Raw genomic sequence first — 26,365 nt, forward strand, 5'->3', positions numbered from 1 at the left:
AATCTGGAGTGTCTGGGACTGATTTCTTGGTTGGCTAATGATATGAATTTTCAAGAAAGTGTTGACAGTGCCAGAAAATAATGACTTTTCCTGGCCATTGGGTGGGCCAGATAATTTTCACGTGCCATGTGCCCCTGATTTAATACTCTTGAGCATTTACTCACAGAGTTCATTAATATTGATTGAATATTTTCTGGGCGCTTGCCTTATTGTTTCCACATTAAATCATTTCATTATATGTCCCTAGCACTATACTTATGAGGTTAGTGCTACTGTAATGTTTTCCAGTTTAGGGAGCTAGAAGCCCCTGCTGCGATTGAGAGCAGATCTTCTGACTCCAAGTACAATTGTTCTCTCTCCCAAGCCAACACATCTGTCCCTAGGAACAACACTTGTGATTCGTTTGACTCTGCTTGGCTTCAGAATCGTTTGCTAACCAGCTGGTCCATTAGTTACAAACTGCCAATCTACAGTTTTCTACCGTTCTTTAAAAATGTCTTGCTTTGTGGAAATGTGAGTAACGGCGTACATGAATTGGAAAGAGATCAAGTTTCGTCATCCAGTTGCATTAATTTTTATTTATCCCAGAATAAAGCCAGGAGTGATTATGAAAATATGTTTAGGTCATATGATTGTATCTAGAAGACATGTCAGTTCCTAGGAATCCAGGAACTGTCTGAGAGGCAGCACCGGGGAGAATTGCCACTTATTAAGTGTCTCCTCTGTGCCAGGTATTTCACTTGGCACGTTATAACTAATCATATATTATCTGTAATGTTCACAATGACCTTACAAGGTATGTAGTATTATTCCCAGTGTATGCGTGGGGGAACTAGGTGAGTGTCCATGTCTGACTCAGGAAGTCTGAGCCTTTTTTCTAAATGTATGTATGTTCCAGATTCGTTGGTAACTTGTCATGAATTGATCCAATCCAAACCGCTTTGATTCCTTAATAACTTCTACTGGTCCTATCTTTCTAGTGAAAAGCCCCCTATATGTAGGTTCTTCACTATGCAAGTCCTTCTGCCAATACCTGTTGCGCCATTTAAAAAGAAACAGACTGCCTCTGGGGTTGAAATTAAACTATTTGCAACTTGACCTTGCATGTGGACATTTTCCTGGGTGTTGGAAGAAAACAGTAGCCGTTTGGTTCCATATTCTGATGACTCGAATCTCTGCTTCCTCTGTTTCAAGAAGGAGCTTCAATATGGAAGCACAGGCTCAGGGGCACACACAAACCCAGTCATGGTAGGAAACAGGGTAAAGGAAATGAAGTGTGTGCACGTGGAATGTTCTTCTTGTTATTTTGTGTCACAGTGTGTGCTGTTTCTTTTCTTTCATTTACAGATCATCCGCTATGAGATTGGGATTATTATCTGTGCTGTCCTGGGACTGCTTTTTGTTATTCTGATGCCTCTGGTGGGGTTTTGCTTTGCTTTGTGTCGTTGCTGTAACAAGTGTGGCGGAGAAATGCACCAGCGACAGAAGAAAAATGGGACCTTCCTGAGGAAATACTTTGCAGTCTCCCTCTTGGTGGTCTGTATATTTATAAGGCAAGTAGAATCTTGGACAACAGTTGGTTGGGTTTTTGGTCAGTGAGGAGCATCTCATGTTTTAACTGTTAAGCCCATGAGTTTAAAAACAAAACAACAATTTAAAAAAAACCCTAAAAATAGAAAAGAGAGAACAAAAATGCTTGTCTAGAACAGTTCAAAAAGATGTCACTAGAAGACATCTAGAAGATGTCTGGCTAGAAGTTATCATTATAATCATGCTTCCCTAACTTAAGTAATAAGCCAATCCTTTATTATTTTTTTATCTTGAAGACATCCTGATAAATCTTAAACTGCAGGAAGCATTTACTTCCTAGAACAGCAGCTCCCTTCTCTTGAATAGCGTTTAGAGATAGGCAGCCTGCAGGAAGGCAGAGCAAGTGTTTGCTAGTTGTTTTGTACGTCCCTGGGGATCTTAGAGGCGGGGTACAGTCCCTGAATTTGGGAATTTGAGAGTATTGTAGAATTGAATTAACTTTTAAATAATAGATCCAGTTCTCTTGAAATTGCAATTAAGCTGTTACCCTCTCTTGAAGTTTGGAATACACGTCTCAATTTAAGATGTTTGTTCTGTAGCTGCTCCCGCGAAAAGTTTTCCAACTAACTGACAGATCAGAAGTACACTGCTTTTAGGACGATGGCATTTTGTTGAGTCCAAATCAGATTCCTCAGCTGAGGAATGCACTTCATGACACTGGCCCCTGGTTGTGATATTTGGTCATCGTTCCGCATTTCCTCATTCATTCAACCAGCACGTCATTTAGTCACAGAAACGAAGTGCTTACGACATGAATGGCGCTCGGCCTCCAAGAGACACAGAGACAGTGGGGAATGACAGTGTGCTTCCTCCTTGCCATTTCTCCAAGTGCCACCTTTGCTCGGTAGTCATGAGTGAGATTTTACAAGTTTTGCTAAATAACTGATATTTGGGAATTTAAGCAGAAAACAGACCTAAACAGAAATTAAACAAAATTAAATGGAACAGTTTAAGTTCTGGCTGCAAATTCAGGAAGAAAAGTTCTTTATGTGTGGCCACCAGCAGGGGCTGGGTAAGATGTATGCTTTGTCCATTCATTGAAATGCAGCATACCCATTGGAAAGAGTTGGGCTGCTCTAGACAAGCTGATACAAAACCGTCTCCAAGTGAGATGAAGTGAGAAAAGCAGGTTGCAGATCATGTGTAGAACATGGTACCAGTGATAAAAATAAAAGGAGGAGGGAGACACAGACACTTGGTTCTGTTTGCATAGAGCATATGTGGACAGATTGCCAGGTCCTCCACAGCAGCCGTTGCCTATGGGAAGGAAATTGGCAGTTTTGAATCACCTACCATAGTCAGGCATAACCTACAGAAGTAATTACACTAGAGATTAAAATTGAACAACCAAAATATCCCTACAAAAGCGAAAAGCCAGTGTGTTACCCCTTATTACAGAGCATTATTTTTTGTTAAGAAAGATATACTTATACTGAAAATAGTGAAATAATAGACTTTAACAATATACTTGTAAACCAGATCCAAGGGAATGTGTTAGCTAATTTCATGCACCCTTGTTTAACCACCAGGGTTATTTTGTGTTCTCTCTGAGAGATGGGAGTATGGGCATCTCTCTCTCTCTCTCTCTCTCTCTCTCTCTCTCTCTCTCTCTCTCTCTCTCTCTCTCTCCTCTCTCTCTTTCTGTAAATAATTTGAGCCTGTTTCTTCATATTGAATTCTGAAAGGTAACTTAAAATCGGGTCAATGATAATTCCAGATGTCCCTGTCTGCCTGCTTTGCGCTTGAAGTATTTTCAGGAATGCATGGATCCTACAGCTGTTACTTCCTCCCCAGCTACCAGAAAAATGTCATTTATAGCCCAAAGACCTGTCAGACCTTTGTGCATGTCCTGCGAGGCTGAAACTTACCTCCTTTATTCATACAAAAACTTGGACAGCCCAGTTTGTCCCCTTGGTACACCTCGGACAGCCAAGATGAGGCTCAGATGAGAAGCGTCCTTTGAAAATACTTACGCTTAGCTAAGGCTTCTTGTTAGTGTGCTCACTGACTGAACAATGTAATATTTCTCACTTGATATAAACACATATGATGTCATTTCAGGAAAATTCTTTATTGCATGTACTTACTCATTTACCCTAATAAATGTTTTTGTTTTGTTTTGTTTTGTTTGTAAGGGTTAGGGTCAAGTTTAGGTATAGTATGTTTAGTAAAAGGGTCAGTGTTAGGGTTAGGATTGAATTTAGGATTCCGGTTAGGATTGAGGTTGAGGTTAGGGTTAGGGTTAGGGTTAGCTTTTTCAAATAAATGTTTACATATGTAATAATGGACTTTCAATTTAATTTTGAATAAAGAATATATCCTGTATTGGGTTTCTATTTTTAAATTGAACTTTTATTTGCATTACATATAATTATGTGTTATATATTATAGTTGACCCTCTGGTTGAATTATTTATATTATGTTTTAGATACCAAAATATATAAACAACCAAGCTGCAAAGTCATAAATAAACTTGGCTTTCACTTATATATAAAATGAATGCTACAATATTTTTATTCTTGAGAGGTCAGACCCATCAAACAAATTTAGATAAGTTTTTTCTCCTGAGAATATTTTAGTTTAGAAAATTCTTTTAAAAAATACGTTCTGTGATTAAAGAGCCTCCTACACATTCATTAAGATATTTTTCCCCACCCAAATAAAAGTTATTAATTTGAAAATCACAATTTTAACTGTCAATATAATTAAACTAATGTTGATCAATTATTTGAGGCTTAGTGACAAATTTAAAACTAGTTTATTTTATATCATACATTGAATTTATATATTAATTATATATTAATTATACATTAATATATTATATACTATTTATACATTGTATATTAATTATACATAGGTCTAAATAAGAGTAGTATTTGAGATTGTTTTGTTTACTTTAAATTCAGACTAGAAGTTTAAATGTTTTTACCTTTAATTTTTTAATTGAGAATAGCTATTTTGTTGTCTTCCTTTTGAAACCCCTACTGGTTTCCACATCATGGGTTGCACACTAGCTATGTATTGTTTGCAAGTAATCAAAATTAGTCCAGAAAAGTAAAGATTTGGGGAAAGCAAAGGTTTCTATATTATTATATTAAGTAGAAAGGAAAAGAAAGTATGTGCACAAATTTAGAAGATTAGATAAAATAAAAGGGGAGTGTATGTCAGCAGAACTAGAAGGCAGAAAGAGAAAGGAAAGGAGCTATTAGCCTCTGGCTTGCAGTGGCCTCAGCAGAGACTGGATACTATTGATAAAGAATCCTTGTATATGACTCTTTTTTTAAATTCAGAAGGCCAGAGTAGTCCACTTGCCTTTTATCACACTCAGTTTCATTTGGTGGCTCTATACAAAGTGTTACGATTAAAAATCAAAGTTGGTTTTTAAATTAGTCTTGAGAACTCTAATTTTTCATCCACGCTTTTGTGTTTAAACTTTTTTTTTTTTAAATTAATTTTATTGGGGTGACAATTGTTAGTAAATTTACATAGATTTCAGGTGTACAATTCTGTATTACATCGTCTATAAATCCCATTGTGTGTTCACCACCCAGAGTCAGTTCTCCTTCCATCACCATATATTTGATCCCCCTTACCCTCATCACCCACCCCCCACCCCCGTTACCCTCTGGTAACCACTAAATTATTGTCTGTGTCTATGAGTTTTTGTTTCTCATTTGTTTGTCTTGTTCTTTTTGGTTTATATACCACATATCAGTGAAATCATAGGGTTCTCTGCTTTTTCTGTCTGACTTGTTTCACTTAGCATTATTCTCTCGAGATCCATCCATGTTGTCACAAATGTTCCTATATCATCTTTCCTTAACGCCGAATAGTATTCCATTGTGTATATGTACCACAACTTCTTTATCCATTCATCTATCGAAGGACATTTTGGTTGTTTCCATGTCTTGGCCACCGTAAACAAAGCTGCAATGAACATTGGCGTACACGTGATTCTATAGAGAAATGCTTTTATATTTTTGGGGTAGATACCCAGGAGAGCTATTGCTGGGTCATATGGTAATTCTATTCGTAATTTCTTGAGGAACCTCCACACTGCCTTCCATAGCGGCTGCACCAGTCTGCATTCCCACCAACAGTGTATGAGAGTTCCTTTTTCTCCACAGCCTCTCCAACACTTGTTACTATTTGTTTTGTTGATGAAAGCCATTCTGACTGGGGTGAGGTGATACCTCATTGTGGTTTTCATTTGCATTTCTCTGATGATTAGCGATGTTGAGCATTTTTTCATATGTCTATTTGCCATTTGTATATCCTCTTTGGAGAAATGTCTCTTCAGGTCCTCTGTCCATTTTTCAATTGGGTTGTTTGTTTTTTTGTTGTTGAGTTTCATGAGTTCCTTGTATATTTTGGATATTAGCCCCTTATCAGAGGAACTGTTTGCGAAAATCTTCTCCCATTCAGTTGGTTGCCTCATTATTTTGTCAATAGTTTCTTTTGCTGTGCAGAAGCTTTTCAGTTTCATATAATCCCATTTGTTTATAAAATTTTTTTTAATCTTTTGTTTTAACTTGAGAAAGGCATAGGTGTTAAGAAGAAAAATCTCCTACTACATGTGGAATATATGTGGTCATGTTCTTTCTCTGTTTGAGCTTTTCCATAGGTAGCGGCGAATGTTAGAATTCCCCAGACGTTGACATATGTTTATGTAATTCTGACCATCAGTAGAAGATGGAATTTCCACCTCTCACTGTAGACTGTTTAAGCACATGTGTCTCACACCAGAAAAAGCCAAGTTTCCTCTTCTTTCTTTCCTTTTTATTTGTCCTCACTGTATTTTTCAGAATTTCAATAAGGTTATACATAAACAAAAAGGAACAGCCATGCCTTTATTTCTCCAGTATATTTCCAAGTTTTAGAGCATGATAAGTCAACTTTTGCCAGTTACCATGGCGAAAATTGAATCCCAGTCATTTTCAGGAAGATGGGTACTTTTCCAAAGTTCATTTTTTATTATGATGTGATTGTCATTTCCTGACTTGGAGGCCACAAGGTTTCAGAAAAGAAATTGAGCTTGCATGCCTGGAAATCATGAGACTTAATGTGAATGAGAGGACTAGTTACTTAAAATTGAAATTTAAAAATGATATTTAAAAAATAAGAAATTAGTTGCAAACTGAAAGTATTTATTTGGCTTTTTTTTGGCTAATTTCATTAAGTCAGTAAAAATTGGTAGAAAAAAAATGCTACAAATTTTAAAACTCTATCCTTACCCTTTAAAAACTTTAAGTGTATATGTAAGAAAATTAGTCTGTCCATAATAAAATATAGAAGACGTAATGCTAATATGCCAAGAACAATAAAATTCCTATCTTCTGATAAAATTTCAAGAGATTTTGTTATATTGCATAATAGCACATGTTTTTGACAGCTTTTGTGTTTAAGTAGAAGTTTTAAATTAGAGCGCAAATGGAGACCAATTAGTTTGCATGGTATTTATATTTTTTTTCTTTGATTAGTTGCTAACATTGAAAAACAGGTGATTTGACATAAGAATCCAGATTTCCAGATTTTTGTGAAGATCTGGCAATACTGGTCTGCCATCACAGTGGCACTTGCTAGAACTGCAGAGCAGCTGCCCCCACCCTCATCTTTGTTCTCCCAGCTCCCATAGGTCCACGCCACACACTTTGCCCTTCATTCTTTCTGCCTGCCCATGTAGGCATTTGAATTTTCCATCCTTAATTTTAATATAAAATTTACAATGTGTTATAGGTTTGAAAATCAGCTTTGACAGTTGCTGAATTCTATTCCGGAATTCTGTTTAGATCAGTTTTTTAAACATGATCAATGCTCTCATTTTAATTGGATCCATAATTGATTAGCAGAAATATGGGTCTTTTTAAATATGTTGCATTGAAATTCAGTGTCATATTGCAATTCATTTCACTGATTGATGGTCTTGTGAGTATAGGCATTTATTCAATAAAGGAACAAAAACAGTTTCTGACTTGGACACTCCAAACATACAGCTCATCTTCTAAATAGACCAAATGAAACAAAGCTTGGTCCTCAAAGTCAGCTTCACCGAGCACCCACAACGGCTCATAGACCCAGCATTGTGCGAGGTTGACAAAGAAGCAGTTTCCACTCCTTTTTAGAGAAATTAAACACAGGTAAAAGTAAAGGCAAAATAGAGTATGAAGTGAGAAATAGCCCATCAGAATTTCAGAGAGAGCCCCTTGGGAGTTCAGGGCATGGAGGTTCTTCTCCTCTCTGGGAGGGGTCAGCGAAGCCCAAGTAGACGTGGACTTGCTATTTGTTCCCCAAATTCATTTGGACTTTTTATATGACAGAATGGGCCTGGAGCATAATGAATGACAAATAATTTGGACATGCTGGGGAGACAGCAAGGGCCCCCCATGTGAAATCTTGTGGTGGGCAGGCGTATTCAGGTGGAGATCCTGACTCGTCATGGATGTTTGAAAGTTGGCATGGTAAATAAAGCTCCAGATGCATTGCTATGACCCAACTAGTGTTTTCTTCTCACTGATCCAAAGTCATTATTTTGGGTCATTTGGTCTTACTTGGCATGAGTGCCTCACTTAATAACTATCACTGGTATAGTGCAAAAAACCCTTTGTTCTATCAAAACCATGTTCTAACTCTGTTCTAGCCACACCTTCCATTGAATGGTTACAAACTGAACAATTTTGTTGACTTCTGTAGGTAAAAATATTGTGTTGTGTTGTTTATGTAATTCTTTACTGCCACCTAGTGGCTAAATCCAACAAAGCTTTGGTAATTAACAATTTTTAATGTAACATTTTAATGTTGGAAAGCTTTGATACAAAAACAAACCCACTGATCAAATTAACTTGTCAGGAGATTGTTAATAACGAGTCAACATTAAAAACCCTCAGAATGATTAAATGTAGACGTTTTTTGGCTTGAAACATATGTTCCTTATTTTCACATAGCGGAAACTCATACAAGATGCCTTTCATATAGTGTTTTTGAAACTCATTATTGAACTATATTTTCCGTGGAGAAAAGTGTCCCTGTCATAAATATATATGCATGAGTTTCCATGAAGTGAACACACCAATTACATCATTAGCTACCCCTCCCCAAAGACAACCACTGAATTTTAGCATCATCATTTTGCACAATTTTGTGCTTTATATAAAATGCAATGGTGTACTATATACACTATGGTTTGCAGCTTTTCACAGAGCATTTTACTACTAAAGTAACTCGTGTTTCTTTTCAACCCAGACAATATGAAAACTAACAAAGACCATTAGAGAAACCAAACATGTTAGAAAGCCCAAGCCAGTCTTATCATTTGAGTATTTTTCCTGATAGTCTCCTTTGCAGGGAGCAGAGGTATGTGTGTGGGGTGTGTTCATGTGTGTGCTGCATGGGAGGGTGTGCCTGATTCACATCTTTATAGGAATGGGGCTGTATCGCTCACATCTGTATAGGAATGGTGCTGGGTTGTGTAACCTTTGTTAATTACTATTTCCTGCACAATTTCTCAGGAACATTGTTCCATTTATGAAATTCAATATTTAACAGAACAATGTATCCTAAGTGGATATGTGTCTTCTCTGAGAGGACGGAGTCCTGTTTTGTGGCCCACGTGTTGGGGGTGGGTGGATTATGGGATCACCGGGGGAAGGCTGTAGTAGTGGAGAGGGCCGGGTGGGGAAGAAGGTCCTGCCTTTCTGGGGGCTCTTCTCAGCAGCGCTGCTCCCTTACATCTGCGGTGCTACCCTGGGCCTCGCCAGTCCTCTGACGTCACACAGTAAATGCTCTTTTTTCTTGGCTTTTCCTGCAGCGTTGGTATCATCTATGGTTTTGTGGCAAACCACCACCTGAGGACCCAGATCGAAAACGCTCGGAAACTGGCAGACAGCAATTTCAGAGATTTGAGAACTCTCCTGAATGAAACTCCATCGGTAAAAACCACAGTCTCTATATCCCATGATGCTTTGTCTTTGGGGCCTTTCAGAGTTCCTGTCTATAACTGAAATTGCATTTGGTCCTTGTAGAAAGCCACTGAATCAATGTAGACAGGTGTTATCTTTTAATTTTCTAGATGAAGAAATAAAGGCCCAGCAAGTAATGTCCAAAAGAGTATAAAAGCTTAATTTCAAAATTGGTGTTATTTTATTTTATAAAAGTGTAACATAAAATTATAGTACCTATTATAAAAGTATTTAACCATTTTAATGGCCTCATGATTTTTTTAAAAGGAAAAATCTTTGCGTGCCATTATCCTTTCTTTTAACTCCTGTTGTTTGCATGAAGTTAACTCGATAATGAAATCTTTCTACTCTATAGATGTCTGTTTGTTAATACCTGTGTAGATTGGGAAGGGGACACACACGTGCATGTACTCAGACCAGTGCACACACACGTTGTCTTTGGGCGAGGGGAAATGGATTGCCTGAAGACATGTTTTTTCTATGTCCCAGAAGCAAGTTGATGTCTTGTTTATTCAGAACATCGTTTTCTAAAATGTCTGAGCAGAAACCAGCCCAAACACATGTTGCTGAGCTCATGGGTACCAACCTGGACAGAAGGATGCTGTCCTACTGGGTTCACTAAGAGCCCGCCTGAGCCCATGGGTCGCCTCACACTGGATGTATTCTTCCAAGTTTATTTCAGTCTAAAACATACTAACACATTAAATATTGTAGTTTTTTTTAAAATGTCTTTGGAACTAAAAGAGCAAACGATGCTGGCATTTTTTAATATTGAAATTAGAAAAGCTAATTTTATCCATAGTTTTATAGCAATGCAGAGAGGGAAATGTTTTATTTTCCTAATCTGTGAATAAGTCTTCATAATATTTTTAACCTGTCATTCTAAATACTCCAAAGTGAAACCTTTCCCCTAAAATGTTGGCAAAATTAAATACATAGCCATTGTGGCTAGTGAACTTTGGGGTTACTTTCACAAACCCGGAAGGGTAGTAGATTGTTATGTCTTTGGGGAAAACTTATTTACTTCAAAATATATGAAAAGCTCTTAACAAATCTATAAACAATTAGGTGGAGAGTGTGAACAGTCATTTTACAGAGGAAATATAACTTTCCCCAAACATAATAAGATATTTAACCTTACTCTAGTAATTGGAAAAATGAGAAATTAAAAATGATGTACATTTTCACTGAGAAGATTGGCAACAGTTATTTTAAAATGATAGTACCGGCGTTGTGAAGGGTGTGGGGAGCTGCTAAGACACAGGAGACAGAAGAGTAAGCAACCTCTTGGGAGCCCAGCTCAGTCACAGTAACTAAATAAAACGGTCTTAGTGTGATAGGTTACAAATGGCCTCAAATTCTTTAGAGTTTTGCTCTTCAAGAAGTGGGTCTGTTTCCAACCTTCCAACCCCTGAAATCTGGGCTGTTCCTGTGACTTGCTCTGACCCAAAGAACGCAGCAGACATGACCTTGTGCTAGTTTTGAGCTTAAGATTCCCGAGGCCTTGAACATCATTCTTGCTCTTTTGCTGCCAGGACCACACTGTGAAAACACTCAGAGGCTGGCCGCTTGGAAGATGAGAGGCCCTGTAGAGAGGGGGGTCTGTTTGTCCCCAGGCAAGCCAGCCCCGACCAGACGATCCACAGAAACCTGAGAAATTATAAATCATTAAGCCAATAAGCTTTGGAGTATTATTAAGAAGTCTGGGTGTCAGAAAAATATAAACATTTCTAAGAACCTGCTTTCTTTTCAAAATGTTCTGATTCAAGATAATTTGTGTATGTTAGATCTCTTTTTATTATGGCTTTGGACCTTAGAAGAGGTTTCATGTAATTTTCTTTCCTTTTTTCTTTCTTTTTTTAATTTATTATTTATTTGTTTGTTTATTTGTTCATTTATTTTTATTTTTTATTTTTATTTTTTAGCAAATCAACTATGTATTGGGCCAGTATACCACCACTAAGGAGAAGGCATTCTCAGATCTGGACAGTGAGTAAAATTTAAAGTTGCCTCAATTTTTTGTTTGTTTGTTTGTTTTGGCTAGAAGGCACTATGGCCACCTCCCATAAAATGTGGACTAAGAAATGAAGTATGCTATTTCTACAATTTCTGTGTGAAAGTAGGAAAAAAACAGAAAAGTAATTCCCTAGAGTTACTGACAAAATTGCAGTTTGTTACTCAGTGTTTATTGTAAGAATGCCTTTGCTTTCTTGTAGCCAGAAGCGATTGTTCTTTGTGCCTCCTTGAAGGAAGTAATGGGTCTCTGTCGCTCTACTGTTGAAGACAGAAACAGACCCCTGAGAGACCAGAGGGCTTCAGAAATAAAGGGGTGGGCGTGAATGTCAAGTGTAACTGAAAAAAAAAGAAAGATACCCTGAGGTTGGTGGGAGGGTCCATGGCAATATTATATGTAATTAAAATCTTTGTAAAATTTAAATAAAAATGTTAATGGTAAAAAAAGGAAAGAAAAGAAATGCTTGTGACCTTGTGCTAGTTTTGAGCTTAAGCTTTCCGAGGCCTTGAACATCATTCTTGTTCTTTCGCTGCCAGGACCACACTGTTCCGGGCAGTGTTTATTCCTGCATGCCCACTGGGAGCTCACACACAGCCTAACTTACTGATTCTCAGCCAGGGGCTCTTCTGCCCTCAAGGCGACATTCGGCAATACTTGCAGATATTTTTGGTTGTCCCAGCCAGGTGAGGGTGGGGAGGCAGTGCTACTGTCATCTGTTGGTAGACCCGGGATATAGCTAAAAATCCTACAATGCACAGGCCAGTCCCCATGACAAACAATTATCCAGCCCCAAATGTGTTGAAAGACCCTGGTCTAGTTAGTTGAAGAGATCAGGGCCACAGGCAGTCATGGCCCAAGGCGATTAACACTGAGTTCTTAGTACAATTAAATAGCGAGTTTCTGGTGATTGATTTTTCACTTGGACACAGCTGGTGTGGGGGCTTTGAAGAACATGGAGAAATCACACAAGAGTCAAGGCCTAAACAAGGTCTAGAATATAAAGGGCATTTCACGGCAGGAGAGACGAGAGATAATTTTCCAGGAAGGGCATCCTGCGTGGTGAAGAGCATATGTGGTAAGGGGAGGAAATCAATGGAACTACCCTCACACTCCCTTATGCTTCTTTGAAATTAGATATTAAATCGTTGCTAGGAGGTGGAATTCATGAACAACTAAGACCGAAAGTGATCCCCGTTCTTGATGACATCAAGGCCATGGCAGAAGGTAAGTGCTGTGACAGATAGAAATGACCGAAAGAATGTTCCACCCGGAAATCTCCGGCTTCCCAGGTTCACTCTCCCTTTTCTTGGTTCCCCTGAGAATTGACTGGAGTGAGAGCCACGATCTGTGGTCATGCTAACAGATCAGGAGAAGGGACACTGTGTCATGATAGTTTTTTGTTTGTTGTTGTTTTTAAAGCTTGTGTCAAAGCTGTTGTACCAATGGTCTACAAGTCATTTGAAATAATAGTGGCAGATTGGATCGGGGCTTCCACCTGTTGTACACAAAAGTTATCGGAACGCAGGCATGCTCCTCTGTTTAGACATCTCTGTGGCTGCTTTCACACTGTGATGGTCAAGTTGGGGCAGCAGGGACGCTGTGGCCATAAGAGCCAAAAGTGTTCACTGTCTGCTCCTTCACAGAAAAACCTTGTTGACTTCTGCTGTAGAAGATGAGTGGCCCATAGAATTTTAGGCTTTGGGATCTATCAATTACTCTTTTCTTTTCCCGTAAAAAAAAAAAAAAAAAAAAAAAAGAAACAAACAAACAAGTTCTGGAAAGTAGAAATATACATTACGTAGTTGAAGCTCCCACAGTCAGAGATATATGTGAGCAGATATCCCGACCTTAATAAACTTCACATTCAACTGCAATGACAATAAGACCTCCCAGGCCCTTCCAAAGGTTGAGAAAATGTCTGTGCTGTGAACCAGCTGCTTTTTCTGCATCACATTATTCATTGCTCACAACCACCATGTGGGGTGGGTACGGTCACCTGCGTTTTACCAACTCAAGACAGGCTGAGAAATCATGCAACTTCCAACATCAGGGAGCCGGGAAGTGGTGGAGTTGGGATTCAGGCCCCCGTCTGCCCAGAAAGCCTGTACTGGCTGGGCCATAAAATTAGGCTGGTGCAAAAGTAATTGCGGTTTCTGCAATTACTGCAGTTACTTTTGCACCAACCTAATAATAGATGGTTTGGGGTACATTTGAGAGTGTGAAGATGTAGCGTGCTTCTGTGCCATCCCCGGCAAGACAACATAGTGTAACTCTGGAGGAAGAGTAAGGAATGAGAAGTTCAAGTGCTGCTGTGGCCATGAGATGAGGGCAGGTGCCCCTGTAGCCCATGGCCCTCACAAGTCAGTGCATTTGGAATATTGGCCTGCCGAGATCGCTTCCAGCTCCAAAACTATATAAAGGTAAAGGCTGTGAAGAAGGACATGAGTGATGGAGTGTGGTTGGCATGGACCTTTACTTTTTGCCCCATCATTTGCCCAAGTTTTAATGTTTGAATTAAAATTCTCTTTGGTTTAAAGGTAATTAAAACCCATTTCATTTTTCTCTTCGGTGCTTCATGTATCAGTGTTAAAGTTGTATTTTTTCTTTTCTTTTTTTTGTTAAAGTTAGCCTGTATAAGTTAACGTTTAGCTTCTGGTGTTGCTAAGGCTTCTTAAACTGTACTTAAAAACTGTTTCCGTAATTTTTTTGCTAAAAATTTTTTTGCAGCCTTATGTGTTTAGTGGCCCATCTGAACGGCACGTCAAGACCTATCAAAGAATGTGCTATGAGCTGGTAAAATGTTAATTAACTGAAATTGAGAATCGGAAATATCTTTCCACTGACTTCAGATACGTAATATTAATGTATGTGATCTTGGCAAGCCTCGAATGACTGCCAGAATTACAACCCAGTAGATATTTTATAGACATAAAATGCTTTGGAGATTTTAGGAAAAGTATGTGTATTTATTACCTCCGACTCAGTACACGTGACCCAGAATGTCTGTAGACGGTGCCGAATTGGACAAAATTTATTTTATCATCTATCATTCTTTGTTGTTTGTTTGTTTCTTGCCTTAAAATAACTTACCTTGAAGTCAAAGTAGAAGTTAACCATGAGAGGTAAACCACAAAACATGAAAATATGAGTGTGTCTTGTGTGATATGAAGTGCATTTTGGCATGTTCTTTTGCGTTCTTTGTATGTTTCTAGTTGCAACTGTGTTCTTTGTTCCTTGTTTTGCTACCATAGATATTTATTGAGCCTCTAATAAGAGCCAGGTACCAGATCTATTATTTGTTGATAATCCTGGGATGTAGGTGGAAAAGATGAGAAACTGAGGCCGAGAGTGACTCTTTGGTAAAGTCTTAAATATTATGATAGTCTCAAATATTGTTAAGATACAATTGAGCCAAAATTTAAGATGAAAGGTTGTTTGAAGCAGACTTTAAGATTTTCTATTCAGATAAGGTTGCAGAATTTGGGACCAATGGTCATACAGTCCAGTTCTGGAAGCGTCCCATAGTCTCATCAAAACTAGGTTGCTGAGGTGCCATCTTTGGAGGACATGGGCACTGCCATCTCCTAAGATCAAACCTGCTGGGACACTGTCTAAAATTACAGACTCTTCTACAAACCAGGAGATGACCCTAGTTTACAGATGAGGAAACTGAGGTCCCAGGAGGTGAAGGAAGTTGCCAACAGTGCTGTTACAGGTAGTAGCAGAACTGGAATGAGGTCTCAAAGTACTTTTGGTGAGATTCCACTACATGGAAGCATGAAAGTGTGTGTGTGTGTGTGTGTGTGTGTGTGTGTGTGTGTGTGGTGTTGTTTTAGCAACTAAGTTTTATGTGGTTGCTCAGGAAAGTTGGGGAAACCAGTTCTTAAGGGCATTTTTCCTAGCAACACCCAAATGTGGTTCTGCCATCTGTGTTTGTGAGCCTGGAAGACTTAATTTGCTTAGAAGAAAAACAATACCCTCTAATTTAAATTTTACATCTTTTTCTGCTGTTGCTTTAAATCACTACAGAAAAGAGTTGTTATTTGCTACCTCCCTATTAGTGAGTATGGAGCTCTATGCCCAGAGAAGTAGGATAATAGACAATTACTAGGGATGTCCTAGTATAAGAATGTGTTCTAGGCTGTGGGGATCCCCAAAATAAAACAGATGGACTTACTGCCATTGAGGAGTTTCAGCCTGCCTGTACTAACCCCCACATTTCATGACCAACATGGTGGCAGTTTCACCATTTTCAGATGAGGAAATTGCTGTAGAATGTTTGAGAATCGGCTCCCAGTTGCACAGCATGTAGGGAAGCTTGGATCTGCACTTACACCCTGCCTCAATCCGAAACTGTGCTTTTGACTGTTGCTCTGTTTAATTCCAGCTCTTTGAATATCTGTAGCTGAAGTATGTCTGGGTGTGATCAGTTTTCAGTGAGAATTCAAACTGCTTGGGATTGAAGATGCTAGCTTGTCGGGGTGGCCTCTTCAAAGTTGGGCAATGCTTGGGTGGTGACACGTTTTCCTGAGGTTGCTGCTCCAATGCCTGCCAGTTAATGTCCCCACTGTGTTCCTGGGTTGGTGCCTGCTTCTGCTTCTTGTGGGAAAGAGCCCCCAAGCAGGAAAGCTGAGCTTGTCGGAGTGGCTGGCAGAGGAGGCCAGCAAATGTCCCTGTATTCAGACTCCCTCGCCGCAGGCTTCTCTAGTTGCCTTACAATGACATTTACACGTTCATCTCAAGTTCCTTTAGGGGACTTCTGTAGATGAGAAGGGATGCGACCATTACCAGCCTAGGGCATGCCTCTGTTCTGAAGCACACTGTGTTCCTCCAGCAATCAAAGAAACCAAAGGCGCCCTGTTGAACGTGAACAATACCCTACGGGACTTGAAAAAATCAACTGCACAACTTAATAGCACCCTGAGTGACATTAAAACGAACCTGGAGCAATCACTCAACGACCCCCTGTGCTCTGTACCTCCGGTGACTGCCACTTGCAATGACATCAGAGTGACTCTAAACCAGCTAGATGACAACACCAATGTGGATGAGGTGAGGAGAGTGACCTTGTTCTGGGGCAGTTCCACCGGGCCAGCTGGGCGGGGCTAAGCATGGGTACACCTATCAGGTACACAGTGGCCTGGGTCTCTGTCGGCCTTCCCAGGATTCTGATCATTGCACCGTAATGGCTGCAGCAGGAGAGAAGGAATAATGGGAACCCCTTCTTGAGAGTTCTCTGTGATTGATTTGATGAAACGCCAGAATGAATTCAACTTTAAAAAGAAAAAAAGGAAGCAGAATGGATTTTTGCAGATCTTTCAAAGTTAAAATATATTTTTCAATGATGTGCGTAGTATATTAACCACGTATACGTAAATGTAAGGTGATTTCTCAGATTAGAAAAAAACAGAATTTGGAGCAACCTGAATATATAAAGTTCTGGGATATAGATAAAATAATCATGTCTGTTCATGATTTTTAATTTATCAAGATAGTGAGATATACATATATATCACATTTTATATAAAACAATGTTTTAATATAGCTATATTTTTCTACTTTTATTCCATGAATCAACTTTATTCAAATGCTTCACATTCAATATCTGCGTCTGCATATCTACTACAGTCATGTTTGTTGTTATCTAACAGATTGTTAGAGCCTAGGATCCACACTTGCATTTAAATTGTTTGAGATCAAGTTGTTTTGGGTGTAACGTTTTATTCTGATGTGCTTTTAAACATGCAGAAAATTTGCAAGGTTGGTACAAGGAACCCCTGTCTGCACCCTTTATCCAGTGATAATGTGTCCTTCTCGGTACATCATGTCAGGAGGCCCATATTTTCCCAGTATTGGTAAAAGATAGAACATTTTAAATCCATGTACAGTATAAAATGAAGGAGTTGTTTTAGAGCACTCACCAATATAAGCACTGGACTGTATTACTTTTAAATGTGTTTATAAAAAGGTCATTTACAACTTTATTCAACAGTATTCAGTACCTAAAATTGTGAGGTCACACATATTCAATCTGTGTTAAATTCCTTTCCTTAATTTTTACCTGACTGTAGCAGGAGACCTCCAATCATCTAAAAATCAGTGCTTATAGAGGCCATTCTGAGCTGCATGTGTTTTCACCAAATAATACTCTATTGTTCAAAAGAAATTTTGATCATACTCTATGATACAAAGGCCTTGGAACTTGGATGTAGGATGACTCCGATTTTTATGATATATAATTTTGGAGGTAACTACCTTGCCTTACGTTTTGTTTTATAAATTTTCAGCTCCCATCTTTGCATAAGCAGCTTGATAATGTTAATGAGGTTCTTCGAACAGATTTGTCCAGTCTGGTTCAAAAGGTATGTTTTTTGGAAAAAATGCCGTAGCTTATTTTACATTTTAAAGAGTAGACTGGTACATAAGAAAAATAAGTGAAAATAAAAAAGCAGAGAAGTTCTGGAAAGAGGTTGCCAAGAAATGTAATTAACTTACCTTACCTGGTCAACTTCCAGGTAATTTAGTTCATCGGTTCAATTCAAAAAATTTTATTAAGCATCTTTTATATGCAAAAAGCATTATATGCTAGGACCAAAAGAGATAAAAATTTTATTAAGCATCTCTTGTATGCAAAAAGCATTATATGCTAGGACCAAAAGAGATAAAAATTTTATTAAGCATCTCTTGTATGCAAAGCATTATATGCTAGGATCGAAAGAGATAAAAGAAAAACATGATCTTGCCTTCCTGGGGCTTAGACTTTGATGGGTGTAGTGCTGGACCCCACACTGATTCTGATACAAGCTGCTCTCCCATTCTGCCTGTGAGTCAGACATGTTGGTTTTGTTTCTTCCCACTTCTGTGCATTTGCACATGCTGTGCTCTATGCCTGGCACTCGCTTCTTTGTCCCTCTCCTTTGCCGAGCCACTGACGCTACTAAGTGCTAGCTACTTTAAACTTTATATATCACTTTCTTAATGAGGCCTTTCGAAGCCATCTTGCCCAGGTCAAACCCTTTTTAATACATTCTTACAGCATTGCAAGTATTCTTTGTTAACCCTCATAATTATCACTTTAATTATCAATTCCTTGTCATTATCACTTTAATGTTTGAGTTGTCTCACTGGACTGTAATCCCTAAGAAAGGTAGGGACCATATTGGCCTAGAATAGCATGATTTCCCTGCTAGCCTACTCATTGTTGCGATTTATTCAACCAAGGTATTGAGTGCATAGTAAATATTTCTTTATAGATTGAGATTCAGTAAGAGTGTCCTGGTTCTGTAGGAAATGGAGCAAAATTTTTATTCTTGACTCTGTCTTTTAGCATGGGTATAAAAATCATCAAATACCTATTAGATTTATCTACATATAAACCAAGTACGTATCCCCTTAAACAAGTCATTAAAAACTCTTTGGACTCTGGTGCCATCTAATTTATTAAATAAAGAAATTGACTTAGGAGATCTGCCAGGCTCCTTCCAGCCATAAAACCTCTTATGATGGTTGACCTGCACACATCCCAACACACATAAATGTAGAGGGGTCAGGTGTACAGAAAATCAACACAAGCTCCTGTGTGCTGGGTGACTTAGTCACCTAAGTTAGGAAACAGAAGTTGGGGATGTTCTTTTCATGGCATTACTGTTGCTAGATTAAAGTGGAACCTAACTGGCGCTATAAATATTATAAAGTTTGTAACTTGGATTGGCTTGCTAAACAAGAATATCATAGACTGGATGTAAAACAACAGACATTTATTTGTCACAGTGCTGGCAGCTGGGAATCTGAGATCAGGGTGCCAGCATGGTCGGGTTCTGGTGAGAGACCCCTTCCAGCTCCAGGCAGCCATTTTCTCGTTGTGCCCTCACATGGCAGAGAGACGTCTCTGGGGACCCTTTTATAAGGGCACTAATCCCATTCACAAGGTTCTGCTTTCCTGACCCAAAGACCCCACCTCCTAATGCCATTACTTTGAGGGTTAGGATTTCAACATATGAATTTTGGGGGGACACAGACATTCAGTTCAGAACAGGTTATAATTGCAACAGTGTTCCCTAGCAGATATATACCAGCGGCTCAATATACCAGCAGACAATTAAGAAACACACATTACACTCCTTCCAGAGGGAAGGTAGAATGTTCAATTGAGTGACTTGGAAATAATGACATTTTCCTGTCATGGATTTAGCCCCAAAGTGATCTACCTTGGCGTGGCTGTCTTTGTTTTCCTTTTAGCCTCACTATAATTTGTGTTTTCTATAAGCTGCATTTTAGGACATTATTGTTTTCTGTGAGACTAGATGTCTAATTTTATTTTGTAATTGCATTGCAAAACAAGAACTTCGTTTGCAATTGCATTGCAAAACAATGCATATGCATTATATATGACTTTATATCTACACATGGCACATTGTACAGATCAGGGTTTCTTAACCTCAGCACTACTGACATTTTGGGTTTGATCATTCTTTGTGGTGGGGGCTGTCCTGTGCATTGTAGGATATTTTTGGCATCCCCAGTCCCTGCCCACACAATACCAGTAGCACCCCCACATAACCAAAGTGTCTCTAGACATTGTCAAATGTCTCCCTGGGGGACAAAATTGCCCCCAATTGAGAAACACTGGTATAGATATATGGAAAAGTATTTTAAAAATTAAAAACTTTTAGCATGATCTTTAATGCATACAATTTAAAGAAAGTCCCCTCTAAAGGGAAGTTTTTTAGACTTTTAAAATGACTATGTGATGATAATTTCTGCCTTAAGATAAATGTTACATTTTTAGTTTGCTTCTCTACTCCATACTAAGCTGAAAATAAATACTAGTCAACTGCTCTTCTACTTATTATGTAGATCAATTTATTGTGAACTTTTTTTTTTTAGGGCAATAAATCCTTTAATGATATACCTGAGATGGTACAAAATCAAACCACAGACATGGTATCAGGTGAGAGTCACAGTTTAAAATAATTTTGTATCTCTCCTTGTTTAGAATTGGCTGGTTAGTGCAAAGAAATGTGTTGTTAAGAATTGTATTGTTCTTTTTCTCTCTTAAAAAAACCCCACTCTCACTGAAACCTAGAAAACCAAACAACTATCAGGACTTTTCGATTGTGCCACCTTCACACAGTGATGTAAATTTTTAAAAAATAGCAATCTCCCATTGAACGTGGATGAACACCATCCTGCTGGCCGGAAGCTGTGTGGTTAAGGATCATACTGAGAGGACCGGCCCTCATCGTGAGCTGTCAAAGCTCACAACAGCCATAGTTTGGTCACATTCTGATTGTTTTCACTGGGGGGAAAACTGGAGATTATTGTATTAACCAAAAGCACTTATCATTGATTTTTAAAGGAATACTCTGTATAAGTGCGTATTTTGTCATTTGCAGAAGATGTTCAGCTGCTCTCTGACACTGACTTAATGGTCTTTTAGGCTCGTAAGGTCACTTACAGTTTTGGAGACGGAACTGATGTTGACCAAATTGTACTAGTTTTAAATGGTCAAATCGCACTGTATTTAGGTTATAGCATTTAGGGTGAATGTACAGAGGAAGAATGCAGTGTCAACATTTCTTTGTGTAGAAATAGGGATAAACCTGGGTTATTTACTAAGAGGAGAAATCTCTGAAGCTACGTAAGATTAGCGTCTCTTTTGTAAAATATCATCTTCTCAGTTCTTCTTTTTATCTATTGACTAAGTGATTTTAAAATATTGTATTAGAGGTATTTGATTTTTTTTTCTTAATAGAGTTCTTTCAGTTCATTAAGACTTTGGGTAAAAAGTATTTTATCCCACTGCATAGTGCTTTAGATATTTTGTGGGTTTCCTTTGTTTTTTTTTTTTTTTTTTTTTTTTTGGAATCTAAGTTTCTACTAGGAAGTATAAAAATATTAAAGACAAAGGTCACGCTTTCCTATGCTAGCATGTGAAGGCTAATGCCGGCTGGATGTCTGATAGCCACCTGCTTACTAATCTCTGTGTTTACTTTCTGTTTCCCCTTCCTGGACCTCTCCTGCCAATACCTGCAGCCCTCCCTTGTAAGTCTGGCAAAGCGAGGTGTGTAATTGAGGCCCATTGCTCAGTGTCCCACCTAAACACAAGCCAGAGTTTTCCCAGGTCAGGGCGTGTGCTAGTCCATCAGCCTAACTTATTTTCACGTCCTTCCAAAACAAATAGAAACCCTTAGCACTTGTGTTTGATTATTTGGTCCTACTCTATACACATATTTTGAGTGCCTACTATGTGCCAGGTTCTGCTGGGCTCAGGGGATGGGAGCTGAGTAAGGCATGACCCTGCCTACCCTTCGGCTAGGCATGTATACAGATGCCGCTTTCCACACTCTGATACACGACGAGGTACATGCAAGAGATCAGAGGTGGGGAGAGGGTAGTGGGAAGCTCCCTGGAGGAAGCAACATCTAAATTGAAGCTAAGAGAGGGCTCCAGGTACATACAGAGTCACCAAAGCTGGCAAGGCTGGGGAGCTGTGTTATGTGGGAGGGCAGGGCAGCCTGAGAAATAGAAGGGGCCTGATTCTGAGTTTAGGGAACTGTTCGTAGGAGAAGGGGAGTCTGCACACCGCATCTCTCAAACTGCTAGAAATCCCAGAGTTAGAAAGAGGCCCATGGAGTCAGCTTGTTGAGGATCCTGGGGTCTTTTGGTACACAAGCTATTTGGAGAGGGAAGTGAGCCACTGTGCAAAAAATAGTCTCCTCCTACATGCTCTCGAGGTTTCATATCTTCATGAACAACACACTTTGAAAAAGTTTCCTGCCATTTTTATGTAGTTCCATTTTGGACCACACTGCCACCTACCCAAAATTCACCGGCAGCCCTGAGGTCACATTGTGAGAACTGCTAATCTTGCCTCTGCTGCTGCACAGATCTCAGGATCAGTGGACTTTTCCCTGACCGTTTTTCTTACTATGTCCATGTCAAGAATCGCTGTGGATAAAGCCAACTTCCGATCCTGTGGCTTTGATCCCAGGACCTGTCATCGTGGACACACTTTCCAGAAAACTAGAACTTCTCTCCTCACTGAAAGATTAGGGTGAATATTAATGGATCTGTATGACCACTGGGAATACTGTTCCCAGTCTCAGCCATGACCTGCCACCGGAACCATCCTTACTGCCCAAACCCATGGAAATTCAGACACTTTCATTCCTATTCGGGTTATTTATTATACAAGAGCACAGGATGAATTATAACAATAATCACTTTTTGCATCTAAGAAACACAGATATACATGAACAAGTCTCGGTTTGTATGAGCCAAACAAAAATTTAACAAAATATCGCCTTGAGTCACTTGTTCAAAAACTGGGTCCTAGAGAATTACTGCGTTCCTGAATGCTGTTTCTCAGATGGAAGAATTATTATGTGATTAAATTATTTCTCCAAAATCATTTAACAGAAGCTTTAGAGTTAGAGAAACCCGAGTTTCAATTCCATTTCTAGCGCTTTCTGAAAAAGAGACCTATGGACATTATTTAACCTCTGTGAGCCCTCAGGGTCACTGTTAGTAAAATGGAAATAAGAATATCTACCTGAGTGGAATAAATGAGTTAGCATTGATAAAAGTGCCTGGCCCAGGGTAGGTACGTACACAGTACATTTTAAGCAAGAGAGCCTTATTTTATTTATTTATTTATTTATTTATTTATTTATTTATTTAAATGAAATAAGTGAAAGAAAACTCTGGCTTGATTTCAGCACGATATCATTTAAGTCGGCCTTCATAGCTTGCTGTTTAGTTAAGTAATTGCTTTTTGATGGTCTTGGCTACATTCATGCTTGTTACAGAACCTTTTCATATTTTAAACACATACGTAGTACGGGAAAAACTAAAAATGGTTCAAGTTTTTCAGTTTGGGTCCAAAACAAAGTTTCTGTTTCCTGTATGTTTGAAAATGCATAACTGATGTATCTTTGTTTTCAGATATCAAAAGTACCTTGAATTCCATTGGTTCAGCTATCAAAAATATAAATGAACAGATTGCTATTCAGGATAAGCTGTCGACTTTCCTGGATCCCATTAATTACGTTGAGACTTACATCCACCAAAAATTACCCTCATTGGAAGAATATGATTCATACAGGTGCGTGCCTCCTTTGAGCGGGTCAACTAGGAGAGTGAGCCGTGCTATCGAATGGGGTAAAAATTTGACATTATGACCAGGATAATCTTATGAGAGCAGATTGTACAAAGAGGCTATAACCTGGTATGTGTTCACCTTAGTTTATGTTCATGAAAAAAAAAAGTTGAAGTGTTCGCTTTGTCAGGACATATACTAAAATTGAAACTATACAAAAACATTAGTATAGCCACTGCACAGGGATGACATTCAAATTCATAAAGTGTTTCTTTTTTTGTTTTGTTTTTTAGTTTTTCTAGCCAAATTTTCAATAATTTGCAATTATGGTGTCCGTAGTGGCTTATAGAATCTGTAGGCATGTAACAGGATTTTAAAACTTAAAAATAATTAAGAAGGGCAAAGGCATTTGGATAATCTTTTCATCACTGGTTTGTAAAATAAATATGGAGAGGTCGGTTCTTACAGAAAGAGCATCCTTGAAATCAATAAATTGTTCAAAGATCCCAGGTAAGCAACTGTCATTTGTCCCATTTGAAAACGCTAGGGGTGGAGTTTGGCCCTGGGAGGTGCCTGTGGGCATGGCAGATGCAGTGCTAAGGAAGGAAGGTGTTTAGAGGATCAGATGAGATGTTAAGATTCACTCTCCTCTCTGAAAGTCTCAGCCATGACCTGCCACTGGAACCATCCTTACTGACCAAACCCATGGAAATTAAGACACTTTCATTCCTATTCGGGTTATTTATTATACAAGAGCACATGATAAATTATAACAATAATCGCTAGCATTTAGGGAACAGTTACAGTGCGCCCACCATCACTGCATGCAAGACCTCTCTTTGAATAGTGTGTCTCTTTGAATAGACATACCCTTGGATTGTGTCCTATTTGTAGCCCCGTTTTATAGAAAACAGGCTCTAGACTCACTTAAGGTCAGCAACAACACAGCAGAGGTGGGTTTTCAACCCCCATCTGCCTATGCTCTTAATTACAGCCTCGTAATCAACAAGCCATTTTCCTACCATGAGGTTAGGCCACTTCAGTGGGTATCAGGACAAACAGAAGACAGACCCTCAATGAACTTACAATCTCATTTGAGGTCAGAGTTTCACAAATGGAAAGAATGGTACAATGATCGCTATACATGTCAGCTCCCCTTTCCTTTCATCTCTCCCGGCTTTATTTTAAAAAGAAATTTAACTAAACAGATGAGGCATTCATTAACTGTAAAAGATTTCTGAGGCTGGGATCCATGGCTTATTTAATGATGTGTCCCCAGTATCTGGAACAAAAGCCACAGAATGAGTACAGGTGGCTACTATTATAATTATCAAGATTGCTCTTAATTGAATAAAAAGCTTTAGTGTTGGCTTTTGTCCCAGAAGTAAATTCTTTATTTTTCAGTGTTTTAAAGGTTGGGAAGCATTCCTACCCTCAGCTGCTGGAAAAGGTTATTGTACATTCCAGGAATGCCAGTAAGACCTAATTGAGTATCCATTATCCTCAAATGTCTCACAGGACCATTACAAAATTGAGGTTTACATTCTGCAGACATTTGATTTAGGATGCTCATGAAATTCTAAAATATTTAATGTACTCACCACGTAGGGAGTTTCTGTTTCAGTAAAGAACAGAACACCCCCCAAATATTCCTGCAACCACAAAATATTTTAGAGAGAGACGAGGGAAAAGTGCCCAGTACTTCTTTATCTGTTGCTAGTCATGATCTGTTCACATCTTATATCATTATTATAATAAGCACTTAAAGCATCAAGAACTTTGAAAGAATGTAAAAGTCTTAAGGATCATTGTTACCAGCAGCCTTAGAGAAGTGGAGTGAACCCTGCTTATGAGCCCCATGGAAGAAAAGCAAAGGAAGGAAGCAATAATCCCATGACTATGGAGTGAGAACAGTTCAACACCAAGAGAAAAATTAAGGTTCCTTGTGGGTTGGGTTGGAAGACTAGGGGTGGGAAGGCATCTTTTCACAGCAGTATCATCCTCTGAGGAATTAACAGAGGAATCTAATATTTTAGTACCAAGTATTACTCAACTGCTCCAGCCTTAGTATGACGGCTTTTGTGTTATGATGATGTCACCTCTTTCATGTATAATAACATTGTACTTGTTTCACCAGGTGGCTGGCGAGCTTGGTTGTCTGCTGTTTGCTGACTCTCATCATGATTTTTTATTATCTGGGCTTATTGTGTGGCATATTTGGCTATGACCGGCATGCCACCCCAACCAGACGAGGCTGCATCTCAAACACCGGAGGCATCTTCCTTATGGCGTGAGTGTTTGCTCTTTCTTGCCATGTTGCAGGGTCGGGGATGGGGGGTGGGTAATTCAGGGAGGAGAGCAGGTGACTCTGGTGGTACGCGGATCCAGTGGCCTCTGGGCTGAGCACTCTGAGTTCCAGTGGAGTAAGTGTGTTAATGTGATTGGTACTTTTGTCGGTATGGGAAATTTCATCAAGTGTAAAAAAGTAAAAGAAAACTCTAAATTGGTCACACTTTCGTAGACAAGCTTAGACACACTGTTTATCTGTGGTGAGCTCCTTTTTAAAGCAGTTATCATGAAAATTATTTCCAAGTCTGCTTTCTTGATTTCCATTGTTTTTGTCCCTACATCCATCCACTCATCCACCCTTCCATCCGTCTGTCTGTCCATCCATCCATCTATTCATCCACCCATCCATCCACCCAT

The 26,365-nt window shown here is 38.9% G+C and overlaps 1 protein-coding gene across 9 annotated transcripts in view; it reads left to right on the top strand.

Moving 5' to 3' along the window:
• The window catches only part of PROM1 (prominin 1), a 95,153-nt gene that overhangs the window by 49,785 nt on the left and 19,003 nt on the right, over positions 1-26,365 (top strand). For all 9 annotated transcript variants that reach the window (XM_081055160.1, XM_081055165.1, XM_081055161.1 and 6 more), the window contains exons 4-12: positions 1,348-1,553; positions 9,395-9,515; positions 11,471-11,534; positions 12,694-12,783; positions 16,394-16,611; positions 17,847-17,921; positions 20,446-20,509; positions 23,506-23,665; positions 25,797-25,949. In XM_081055160.1, the coding sequence (XP_080911286.1) occupies positions 1,348-1,553; positions 9,395-9,515; positions 11,471-11,534; positions 12,694-12,783; positions 16,394-16,611; positions 17,847-17,921; positions 20,446-20,509; positions 23,506-23,665; positions 25,797-25,949 (1,151 nt within the window). The remainder of the gene's footprint in view (positions 1-1,347; positions 1,554-9,394; positions 9,516-11,470; positions 11,535-12,693; positions 12,784-16,393; positions 16,612-17,846; positions 17,922-20,445; positions 20,510-23,505; positions 23,666-25,796; positions 25,950-26,365) is intronic.

Source organism: Rhinolophus hipposideros (assembly GCF_964194185.1).
Source record: "Rhinolophus hipposideros genome assembly, chromosome: 1".
Classification (NCBI taxonomy): Eukaryota; Metazoa; Chordata; class Mammalia; order Chiroptera; family Rhinolophidae; genus Rhinolophus; species Rhinolophus hipposideros.